The sequence below is a fragment of the Callithrix jacchus genome, chromosome 6, assembly GCF_049354715.1.
Source record: "Callithrix jacchus isolate 240 chromosome 6, calJac240_pri, whole genome shotgun sequence".
Taxonomy (NCBI): Eukaryota; Metazoa; Chordata; class Mammalia; order Primates; family Cebidae; genus Callithrix; species Callithrix jacchus.
In genome coordinates this window covers 19,236,272-19,248,437 of record NC_133507.1, presented here as the reverse complement: position 1 = coordinate 19,248,437, position 12,166 = coordinate 19,236,272, and the positions used below count along the sequence as shown (strand labels likewise).

Here is a 12,166-nt window from a genome sequence, read left to right as displayed (position 1 = left end):
ATGTAGTGGCAAAACGAGAAGCTTCAGAAAAACTGCTCTCCGCCAGGCACTGTGGCACAGCCTGTAATCCCAGCACTTTGGGAGGCTGAGGTGGGTGGATCACTTGAGGCCAGGAGTTCAAGACCAGCCTGGCCAACATAGTGCAACCCTGTCTCTACATAAAATACAAAAATTAGCTGGGCATGGTGACACGCGCCTGTAGTCCCAGCTATTCGGGAGGCTGAGGCAGGAAAATGGTTTGAACCTGGGAGGTGGAGGTTGCAGTGAGCCGAGATCATGCTGTTGCACTCCAGCCTGGGTCACAGAGCAAGACTGTCTCAAAAAAAAAAAAAATTGCTCTATGCACATTCTTTAGCCCCATGTAAAAAGGAAGAATAAACAGTTTCTCTAAAGCTACATATAATCAAATAACTGTCTTCTGCATAGTGATTAGCTTCTATTTGTTGGTGTTAAAATGTCCTGGAGAAGAGTTGTATAATCTTTATAAGGTCCTGACCAGGTGTAGTGGCTCATGTCTACAGTCCTAGGCCAAGGTGGGAAGACCACTTGAGCCCAGGAGTTTGAGGCCGTAGTGAGCTATGATGGCACCACTGCACTCCAGCCTGAGCAACAGAGTGAAACCCCATCTTACAAAGTCCCTTTCCTAAGTACTGGGGGACCCCCATGGCTCCCGAAACCCGACTATTGCTGTAGACTCAGTGGCTTTGGAAGGGCTCTTGCCCTCCACCCACACTGGTGCCTCTGCTTCCTCTTCCTGAGTAATGCCCTGAAACTTGCAGGGCTGTGAGAAGAAAAGCAGACTGCTGGCTCCCGCAGGCCCAGCCCCTGGGAGGTAGCTCAGGGCTTCCTGCGTCTTCTTGCCTGTCACAGCACAGGGCTGGCAGCCTTGCAGAATGTAGCCTCTGAAGCCTGGCCTGGCATCGGGAGCTGGCTTCTTTCCTGGAGCCCTGTGGGTGGGTGGGGAGGGGAAGAAGCTTTTCTCTGCAAGGGGTGGGAATGCAGGGCCTTGGCCCACACGACTCTCTTGGGCCTAGAGCAGCTGGCTGTAGGTGCCTGGCCCTGTGGGTGGCCATTCCAGGGCAGAGGATGGTCTCAGCATTCCCCGGGCCCGGGAGAGCGCAGCCCTGCTGTGTGGGGCTGGGAGTTCCTGCTGGGGGTGAGGGCCAGGTCCCCAAGAGCTGGGGAAAGATGCATTTGCAGTCACCTCACTAAAGAATATTCATTTATTTATAATTATTGCTAAGTAAACCTCTCTTTTAAACAGGAACATAAAAACACAGTAGGGCTTTGCACAAGTGGAATCTCTAAACAGTTGGTTTGTATACATGTCAAAATAAGTTAGAATGGAATTCGTCCAGGAGTTTCCAAGTCACCCGAGAGGCTGTGCGCCTCTTTTGAGAAGGTCAGGGAGGGGTGCGGACAGGAGCCTTGCGGAGACCACCCCCAGCTCAAACTGTGAGTTGTGCTGTTTCCTCCTCCCAGCTTTGCCCAGGTCCAAGGCACAGGGCAGGGGGCGTTCAAGTATCGAACCTCGAAGAGGGCCAGTGCGGATGGCGGGGTTGGGGAGGGAAAGGAGTGCCCCACCCCGGGGGCCAGACCTTCTCCCTTCAGTTTCCAAGCCCAAGGCCACTGCACTGGCGGGAGAAAGGAGGAGGAGGAGGTACAGGGTTCTTTTTGGTACCAGGGGAGAAAGACGTTGTGGGAAGAGGTAGTTGCAGGGGATGATGCCTTCTGCTCAGCAGGAGAAAATGTCTTGTACAGTGACGGGGTCACTGCCACCTGAGGGTCATCATGGTGGGTACCTGGGAGGCCGTGGGGCCTCGGGGTCTGGGAGCCACACTCGGGCCACCCTGTCCACCCCTCAGTCCTTGTCACAGTCACCCTGAGGCCTGGCTTGGTACTTCACTTGAGGATTCAGCCTTGGGGGTGGCTGCGCTGCAGATGGGTTCTGCCCACCCCAGGCTGTTCCCCGCTCCGGGTTTCTGGGCTGAAGCTAGTGGCTTCATCTGTGCCTTTGGGGACGGCCCCTGCCTGCCCCACCCCACTGAGTCCTCAGGAGGCACGTGGGTGGGGGTCCAGGTGCCCTAGAGTTCCTGAATGTGCTATTTCACTGCCCTGGGCCTGTCACCTCTGGTTGCAGGGGCAGGAGCTGGCGTGGGAACAGAGGGGAAGAGAGCAGGCGAGCAAGGGAGCGCACTGTTGGCTGAGCAGAGTCAGCAGCCCTGGCGGCCACGGAGGGGACACAGGACGGAGGAGTCAGTGGCTGCAGGGGCCAGGCAGGGGTGGAGGGCTTCCCCGAGCTGCCTTCTCCTTCCTTACCCCAGCCTGCTCAGGCTGCTGCCAACAGCTGCTCCTCTAGGGCCAGGGCAACCTGGGCCCCAGTCCTGCCAGCCAGGCTGCTCCAGGTGGGTGGGTAGGAAGCACGCACAGCACACGAGGAAGCTTACGCTTGGAACAGAAAATGCATCTCCATCAAAAAAGGTCATAGGTGACTCGGAGTTGGAAAGAAAAAAAAAGAGTAAGTTACCTTCGAAAGACCCCTTTGCTCAAAAACCCTTGTTTTCCCTTTGTGAGCTTCACTTTCCTTCTTAAAACATTGCTCTTTCCGGGGAGCTCTGACTTGCGGCCATCCCCGTCGCAAGGTGGACCCAGGAATTAGAAATGACTGAGGTCCTTCCCCCACAGGTGGTCCTGGGCCTCCTCGAGGACAGCCCTTCTTGGTCCCCTGTGGTGCCCTCACCCCGCTCTGCCCTGGCCCCTGCTCCTGGTTTTGACAGTGTGTGCCTGACGAGGGGCTTGTCCCGGCTTTGTCCCTGGTGGGGGCTCTGATGTGGCGTTCCAGCTAGGGCCGAAGTGGATGACGTGTGTTGCAATCCACTTTAGGGACACCAACTTCCAGACAGGGATGTAGGACAGGGGTCTTCTGGGGGCTGGGCTCCCCCCAGCTGTCCTGCAGGCCGGGGCCGGGGCCAAGTGCACGCCTGGCTTGAGGCGTGCGAGGTAGAAGGCAGAGTGCCCTGCCTGGCTTCCCGTTGCAGGGTGGGGAAGGGGGCCTGGACAAGGTAGGGGTGGGCAGTACTGACCAGAGCAGGGAACTCAGACATCCGTAGAGGCAGGAGTTGGCCGAGAAAAAGACATGGCTCGAGTGGTCTCTTCCTCCAGTGTCAGGACCCCTGAGGAGCTCTGCTGGGCCTGGAGAGACCCCGAGGGCCTGTGCCCTTGTGACCTGTCCCCAGTGGCCCCCCTTCTCCCACTGCCTCCTCAGGGAAGCAGGCCAGGGAGACCCCGATCTGGGCCTCATGTGTTCTCCTCCCCTTGCTGGGATACCTGGGCCTGTGCTGGCTCACAGCCGGGGCTAGTAGTACGTCTCCATTTGGTCTAAAGGTCCCTAGTGGTGCAAACGACTTGGGGAGGGGGGCTCAGAACAGTGGGGCAGTAGCTTGTTTCTCAGCTGCAGGAGTGCAGCCCGCAGCCCGTGGGTCTTACCCCCACGCCCCAGCCCCCCGACCCCGGTTGGGGGTGGCCCAGCTTGCACTATAGAACATTGTAGTAGGCCATCTCCTTCATGGCCTGTTCAGTGAGGACACTGGCCTCGGCGCCGCCATCCACGCTCGTGTAGCTGTAGGCGTTCTCCTCGAAGTCCTCCATCTCCTGCTGGCCGTCCAGCTCAGAAGGGTCAGTGCCTGTGAGCTCCATCATGGGATCTGCAAGAGAGGGGTACAGTCAGACCTGGCTGCCTCCTCACGGGAGGAGCCAGTCACCCCTACGCAGGAAGTGGATGGCCTTGCTAAAGAGAGGGCTTCCTAGTCACAGCCTCCAGAAGCCTCAGCCGCCTCTCAGCCGTCCCACCCTCAGGGTCCTGTGGCTTCTAGCCGGGGCACCAGACCTAGGCCCCTAAGCTGAGTGTGGGGCAGTGGGTGCTATCGGCGAGGGCCCTCGAGTTGGAGACCTGTGGTTCTGGCCTTAAAGCCTTCTTTGGGTCATTCCGCCATTGGCCCTTCAGAGTCACTAAGCCCTACTTACTCCTCCTCGGCAGTGTTTCTCGGCCATGGGAAAGCTGCCTGCCTACACCATCTTTCCCACTCATTAGCACCTGCTGCGTGCCAGCCGCTCACAGGCCTCGCCTCATGCAGCAATCACAACAACCCCGTTCAGCAGCTCAAAAGGCTGAGGTTCAGAGGTGAATCAACTTGCCAAAGGTCACCCCGCACATGCTGTTGCTTCTTTTTGAGGCGGAGTCTTGCTCTGTTGCCCAGGCCAGAGTATGGTGGTGTGATCTTGGCTCACCACAACCTCCACCTCCCAGGTTCAAGCAATTCTCCTGCTTCAGCCTCTAGAGGAGCTGGGACTACAGGCACATGCCACCATGCCCAGCTAACTTTTGTATTTTTATTAGAAACGGCGTTTTACTATGTTGGCCAGGATGGTCTTGAACTCCTGACCTCATCATCCGCCCACCTCAGTCTCCCAAAGTGCTGGGATTACAGGCGTACCGAAGTGCTGGGATTACAGGCGTAAGCCACTGTGCCCGGCCTATGCTGTTGTTATAAGCCACTGTGCTGCTCTGCCTCAAACTGCTGCAGGGCACAGCTCCCAACAGCAGTGCTTTTCTGTTGAGTCTACCCATTGGTATCCCTGGGCCCGGTGCTCCAGGGACAAACACACACTCAGGGTTCATAAAGATATGCCCGGCAAAAACTCTTAAGAGGCCCCTTGGAATTTTATCAAATTGAAATCTCATTATAAAGATCTTACTGGTACAACAAAAGCCAGAAAAAAATAACTCCCCCGGGGAAGCCCAGGGTAGATCTGGGGGACCTGGGAGGCTGGCAGGGGCTGTGTCTGACTCCCAAGGTGCATTCTGGCCCTGTCCACCGAGATGTGATGTGTTTTGGGGGAAATGGCCCCAAACTGGGGCAGCTCTGACTGGTCTAAGGCAGGCTTTCTCAACTCTGGCACTGAAGGTGGCAATGCCTGGCTGGGGGGTTGTCCTGTATCTTGCAGGGGGTGGAACAGCATTCCTGGCCTCCACCCCTGAGATCCCAGTAGCATCACCCCAGTTGTGACAACCAAAAATGTCTCCAGACAAGGCCAGATGTCACCTGGAGACAAACTCACAGTCAGCTGAAAACCACTGGTCTTAGGTAATCCCATCCTTTGCCAGTGAGTGGTCTGGGAACAGGCATGTGACCCAGTCCTAGTGGGTGGGCCTGAGGAAAGGCCTGCTAGTAAGTCTCAGCACCTTCTTACTGGTGTCAGAGAGTGAAGGGGAGCAGGCGTCCCTGCTCACTCTTCCACTGTGAGAACAAGGAGCACACACCCTGATGGCCACTGGCAGCCATCTTGTGACCACGAGGATATTTGCAGCTAATGCTGTGGACAGAGGACGCCTCGCCCTGATGTCACTGTTGGCAAGCTGAATCAGCCAGCTCTGAAGAGGGCCTAGACGTTGAGCCATTTCTTTCTTTTTTGACAGGGTTTTGCTCTGTCGCCAAGGCTGGAGTGCAGTGGTGCAGTCACGGCTCACTGCAGCCTCAAACTCAAAGCGATCCTCCTGCCTCAGCCTCCTGAGTAACTGGGATTATAGGTGTGCACTACCACACCTGGCCTTGAGCCATTTCCTAGTCTATTTCCTTATTGTTTAGGCCAGTCTGAATGGGCATCTGTTACTTGTGCCTGTAGCATCTAACATGCTGTGAGTCTTCTGGATTTTATAAAATCAGGTCACCTGTCCCATGTCTTAAAGATTTGGGCTGTTTCTTCCTGCAATCCTAGTGTCACACCCTCATGTTATGCAGCTGGTTTTGAAAACAAGCTAAATAAAGCACGTTGGGTACATTTCTACCTCTGGATCTCAGTACACCGTCCCCACTTATCAAGTGTATTGTCCCGTCCTGTGGACCCCAGAGAATTGTCCGTGACATTTTTTACAAGGACATTCATCTACCTCCCCAAATTACAGCCCCATAGTTACTAGATCGTTCCATCTAGAATGTATGCTGCCTTCCTTCTCATCAAGCCTGGGCTTCCCAGAACAAGGCTCTAGGTGGGAGGGGGGACCTGGAGCCCAGCTGTTCCAGGCCCAGTGGCTTCACTCTGTCATCTGATACAGTCAGGAAGAGCAAGTCTAAGCATCGCTAGCACTGAGCTCATCTAGAAAGAGCTTAACGGCCCCAGGAACAGCGTATATGGGGACAGTCTTTTTTTTTTTTTTTTTTGAGACGGAGTTTCGCTCTTGTTACCCAGGCTGGAGTGCAATGGCGCGATCTCGGCTCACCGCAATCTCCGCCTCCTGGGTTCAGGCAATTCTCCTGTCTCAGCCTCCTGAGTAGCTGGGATTACAGGCACGCACCACCGTGCCCAGCTAATTTTTTTTTGTAATTTTAGTAGAGACGGGGTTTCACCATGTTGACCAGGATGGTCTCGATCTGTTGACCTCGTGATCCACCCGCCTCGGCCTCCCAAAGTGCTGGGATTACAGGCTTGAGCCACCGCGCCCGGCCTGGGGACAGTCTTTTTAAAAAATCTTGGGGGAGTTTCTGGTAAAAACGGGAAAACCTGCTAAATAATTTTTTTTGAGGTGAAGTCTTGCTCTTGTCACCCAGGCTGAGTGCAGTGGCATGATCTCGGCTCACTGCAGGCTCCGCATCCCGGGTTCTAGTGATTCTTCTGCCTCAGCCTCCTGAGTAGCTGAGATTACAGGTGTACAGCCACTATGCCTGGATAATTTTTGTATTTTTAGTAGAGATGGGGTTTCACCATATTGACCAGGCTCGTCTCACACTCCCAACCTCGGCCCACTGTGGCCTTCCAAAGTGTTGGGATTACAGGTGGGCGTGAGCCAGTATGCCTGGCCTAGTACATTCTAAAAGAGCTGTAACCCTGACAGTCTCTTGGTCCTAGTTATTTCCAAAGGGGCATGGTCTGCTCTGCTTCCTTCTGGGGGGTTTGGTCAGCAACAGGGCAGCTCCACTAGAATAGCTGCACATGGGGTCCCCCTGCCACACTGCAGGTCACTTCCACTTCAACCTCAGGTCCAGACTCAGCATTGAAAACATCCCACCGGGAACGGTGGCTCAAGCCTGTAATCCCAGCACTTTGGGAGGCCGAGGCGGGTGGATCACAAGGTCAAGAGATCGAGACCATCCTGGTCAACATGGTGAAACCCCATCTCTACTAAAAATACAAAAAATTAGCTGGGCATGGTGGCGCGTGCCTGTAATCCCAGCTACTCAGGAGGCTGAGGCAGGAGAATTGTCTGAACCCAGGAGGTGGAGGTTGCGGTGAGCCGAGATCATGCCATTGCACTCCAGCCTGGGTAACAAGAGCGAAACTCCATCTTAAAAAAAGAAAAGAAAAGAAGAGAAAAGATCCCTCAGGTGACTCCCATCATGCAGCTGATGTGCCAGCCAGCCCTCTGGAATCTGGATCAAAGCTTCTCCACGTGCGGTCCCTGAATCAGCGGCCCCTTGGCTAAGACCTGGGAACTTGTTGGAAAGGCAGCTTCTCAGACCCCACCCCAGACCGACTGAATCAATCAGAAGCTCCGGTGCTGGGGCCAGCACTTGGTGAGGCACAAGTCTGGTCCAGTGTGTCTCAAACTTCACTGTGCAACAAATGGCCCTGAGATCTTTTTGAAGTGCAGAGTCTGACTCAGCGGGTGTGGGTGGAGCTGAGAGGCCAGCAGGATCCCAGGTGGGGCCAACATTGCTCATCCTCCTACCACACTGAGTAGCAAGGAGCTACTGAGAGCAGCTGGTGGGTTTTCAGTCTCACCTACTGGAAGCAACCTTATTAGAAAACTGAAAAACCAAACAAAGCTACTGAGTTACCCATTTCTGCCAGAAAACCCAGTCCATTCACTGTCAGCTGCTCGAAAACCAGAGTCCAGGCTGCAGCTGTCCCCAGTGCCTGACTGCGTTCCAGTAAATAATCCACGTGGCAAGTCAGCTCACCTGGTTACCGCCAAGGCACGTTCCCAGCTGGTGTGACTCAGGCACACCAGAATCTCTCTCCTTTTTTTTTGGTGATAGGGTCTTGCTTTGTCACCCAGGCTGGAGTGCTGTGGTCCAATCACAGTTCACTGCAGCCTTGAACTAACTCCTGGGCTCAAGTGATCTTCCTGCCTTAGACTCCCAAGTAGCTGAGACTGTAGGGTACATGCCATCATACCCAGCTAATTTTAAAATATTTTTGTAGAGACCGGGTCTCACCATGTTACCTGGTTTGGTCTCAAAGTCTTGGCCTTAAGTGATCCTCCTGCCTTGGCCTCCCAAAGTGCCAAGACTACAGGCGTGAGCCATCATGCCCAGTCAGAGCACCAGAAATGGCTCCAAACTGTAGAAGGAGCCTCCCTGTGGTACTGCTGGCTCCCTCTTTCCTGTAGACTCTCCACAGCATGCCCCTGCCCCACCGCCGACCATGAGGCCAGAGAGGCTAACAGCTTTACTGTCACCCAACAGAAATGCTTTTACTACTGACCACTGCTGGAGGGAAAGGCTACCGCTAACATTTGGGATGTTTTCTGACAGTCTCCAAAACTTCTACGAACTGCTGAGGCATAGGATCCTCTCTCAAAATCTCTCCCAGATCTTAATGTCAGACCCATCTGGCCCTTTCAGGAGTATGTAGGTTCTAGTCTGTGCCAGGCACTTGTGAAGAGTGTGACTGACTGATGTATACTTTTTGCCTTGGTTACTGGGAAGCTCAGATGTGACTGATTGACACCTTTTGCCTTGGTTGCTAGGAAGCTCAGATCTCCCCTCTGCATGTCCCTAGGGCCTTCCATGGTGAACTTGGAGTTGGGACCTCACCTGGTTCTCCCTTATCTTTCCAGCTGCGATTTTTCCCCCTTTTAACTTTCTTTCCCATTCACTGATTTGAAATATGATCTCATGGTATGGAAATAAAGAGTCTATCACCTCCTGCTGAGTTGTCATCTTGCATTAGCTACCTAACTTCTCTGTTCTTCCGTTTCTGCATCTGTAAAATGAGGATAATAACAGAGCCAACCTCATCTTGAGGATCACATGAGTTAATAAAGGCCTGGCACACAGGTAGCACTTAATAAATGTCAGTTATGACTTTTATTATATTGTTTACGTGAGCTCATTTTAGTCCTTTGAAGACATATCCCATTGTTACCATCATCGTGGCCCTCCAGGGTCCCACCCCTCCAGACCTAAGCCCACCCCACTGAGGTCTCAGCCTTGGCCAGCCCCCCCACTCCTCTAACCAGGCAAGAGGCTCCCGAGTGCACCATCTTGGTATCATTCCTGCTCTGTCCACGGCGCGTGGCCCACCCACCTTGGCTGTCCAGGCCAATGTCCATGACGCCGTGCTTGACCTTCATATGCCGGCTCAGGTTGCCCTTGAGGTTAAACTTGCTGGAGCAGTAGGGGCACTTGAAGGGCTTGCTGCCTGCGTGCAGGTGCATGTGGCCCAGCAGGTTGTACATGCGGTTGAAGGACTTCCCGCACACCTGCAACACATCCACCCGGTATCCTGAGCCTGGGGGCAGCCCGCTTTCCCTGGAGCCTCACCCACTCCCACCTCTAGGGCCGGACCAGACTCCTATTACTCTTCTTTTTGTTTTTTTCTTTTCTGAGACACTCTCACTCTGTCACCCAGGCTGGAGTGCAGAGGCATGATTTTGGCTCACTGCAACCTCTGCCTCCTGGGTTTAAGCCTCAGCCTCCCAAGGAGCTGAGACTACAGGCATTTGCCCCCATGCCCAGCTAATTCTTTTTTTTTTTTTTTTGAGACAGAGTCTCGCACTGTTGCCTGGGCTGGAATGCAGTGGTGAGATCTCAGCTCACTGCAACCTCTGCCTCCCAGGTTCGTTCACATGATTCTCCTGCCTCAGCCTCCAGAGTAGCTGGGATTACAAGCGCAGACCACCATGCCTGGCTAATTTTTGTATTTTTTGTAGAGATGGGGTTTCACCATGTTGGCCAGGCTGGTCTCAAACCTCTTACCTCAAATGGTTCACCCATCTCAGCCTCCCAAAATGCTGGGATTACAGGCGTGTGCCACCACGCTCAGCCCAGAATCCTGTTGTTTACGGACAGCACTCTCTTTATGCTTTTCCAAGACATAAGCCATCCATTGTTGGTTGCTGCCCCTGTGGATCTGCCCCCCTTTCTCTGAGCTTCAGAAACCCAGGGCTGCACTAAGGCCTTAGGGCTGCACTAAGAAATCTTAGCTGCACTAAGGCCCCAGGCTGGGGTCCCTTCTCTGTGGCTGCACTACGACCTCCACTCTATCCCCAGCTCTCAGAAAAACCCAACTTTAGCACTTTCATGATCTGAATCCCCACCTGCCCTCCCAGCCCCCAAAGCCCAGGCCAAGTTTCACCCAGCTGCGGCTCCTCTGGCCTGCCCTGGCAAGGCCGGTGCTCGGTGGGTCACAGCTGCTGCAGTGCTGCTGATTCTAAGCCACCTCTGGGGACGTCCCACCCTGGGGCCTGACGGCCCGGTACCTTGCATTTGAATGGCTTCACGGGCGAGTGTACAATCATGTGGGTCTTGAGGGTCTGCTTCTGCACAAAGGTCTTGAAGCAGATGTGGCACTGGTACGGCCGGACGCTGGTGTGGATCAGCATGTGCCGCTTCATGTTCGCCTGCAGGGTGAACTCCCGGCCACACACCTCGCACTTGAACTCCTTCACACCCTGTGGGGTGGGGGTAATGGTCAGGGCCACGCTGTGGGCACAGCCACTGGCAGGGACCCTTGGCGGGGAGGCAGGGAGGTGCACAGCCATAGCATCACAAAGGCACAGATTCTGGGAAATGTCTGCATTTGAGGGTATTCCAAAATAGGTAACGCTTGCCTAAAAACCACCAAAGAATGTTGGGGCAGAGCCATTGACTCCAGGAAGCCTTTCAGCAACCAACAGAAATAGGCTGTGCCTTACTATAACGATGTCTATCCCTGCTGTCTCCTGTCCCCAAGGTGGGTGTGTGCATAAGGTCTGGACGAGTGCACTCATGCAAATGTGTGCACATTCATGGATTCAGCAACCACTTACCTGCTCCAAGCCAGCACCGCACTAGGCGGCAGGGGCCTGTGGTGAAGAACGCACAGCCTCCGCCTGCTGTCTGCGGAATGTTGCATCAGATCAAGGCCGTGTGTAGGTTTTTATTCTCAGTGCTGTCTCTTGGTGGTCTTTTGGTTCACAGACTGTTTTGATAATCTGATTAAAGCTATGCACACCCCTCAACAAATGGCACTTAGGTCTGTGTAGAATTTTGAAGGGTCTGAATCCCCTGGAGCCAGTCCCACTGACCTCTTGACAGTATTTTCCTGACTTCCCTGGTGGTAACAGTCACCTCTAGTTCTTGTCCAACATGCAGGTGTGCAGACCACTCCCTGAAGGGTCTAATCTGTGGGGCCTGGGATGGACCCAGGAACATTTATTCTCAACTGGGCCCCAGATGATTCTTATCATTGATGGCTTTGGGATATTCACCCCCAGGAGACATGGATTCCATGGGAAAACCCACTGGTTTGGACTATGAACATGCTTTTCTACGGTTTGGGGTCACTCCCAGAGCAGGACAGGATGTGTATGCAAAGGGGTGTAATTTATGATCTGTGGAGGAACGTTAGGATAAAAGCTAGGAGCTGGGCCAGGTGCAGTGGCTCACACCTGTAATCCCAGCATTTTGGGAGGCCGAGATGAGAAGATCATCTGAGGCCAGGAATTCAAGACCAGTGTGGACCACATAGTAAGACCCTGTCTCTAAAATTTAAAAAAGGCCTGGCGCGGTGGCTCACACCTGCAATCCCAGCACTTTGGGAGGCCAAGGCAGGCAGATTACAAAGTCAGGAGTTCGAAACCAGGCTGACCAACATGGTGAAACCCCATCTCTACTAAAAAATTATAAAAATTCGCTGGGCATGATGGCATGTGCCTATAATCCCAGCTACTCAGGAGGCTAAGGCAGGAGAATTGTTTGAACCCAGGAGGCGGAGGTTGCAGTGAGGTGAGATTGTGCCACTGCACTCCAACCTGGGCAACAGAGCAAGACTCTATCTCAGAAAAAAAAAAGTAAAAATAGATTTTTTCTTTTAAAGTTGGGAGCTGTTTTCTTTCTGATGAGTTAGTAATTTAGTAGGAACCCAATTGGACAGACATATGTCTGTGGCCACAGCTGCTGTCTTA

The 12,166-nt window shown here is 53.8% G+C and overlaps 1 protein-coding gene across 6 annotated transcripts in view; it reads right to left on the bottom strand.

The window, feature by feature from the left end:
- Positions 1-1,209: 1,209 nt before the first annotated feature.
- ZNF710 (zinc finger protein 710) overlaps positions 1,210-12,166 on the bottom strand; it is an 84,480-nt gene continuing 73,523 nt past the window's right edge. For 5 of the 6 annotated variants that reach the window (XM_035303829.3, XM_054257246.2, XM_035303830.3 and 2 more), the window contains exons 3-5: positions 10,481-10,672; positions 9,307-9,481; positions 1,210-3,704 (exon numbers count right to left, since the gene is read on the bottom strand). In XM_035303829.3, coding sequence (XP_035159720.1) covers positions 3,535-3,704; positions 9,307-9,481; positions 10,481-10,672 — 537 coding nt within the window. In that variant the 3' untranslated portion in view covers positions 1,210-3,534. The remainder of the gene's footprint in view (positions 3,705-9,306; positions 9,482-10,480; positions 10,673-12,166) is intronic. The other variant, XM_054257247.2, reaches the window with a different exon arrangement.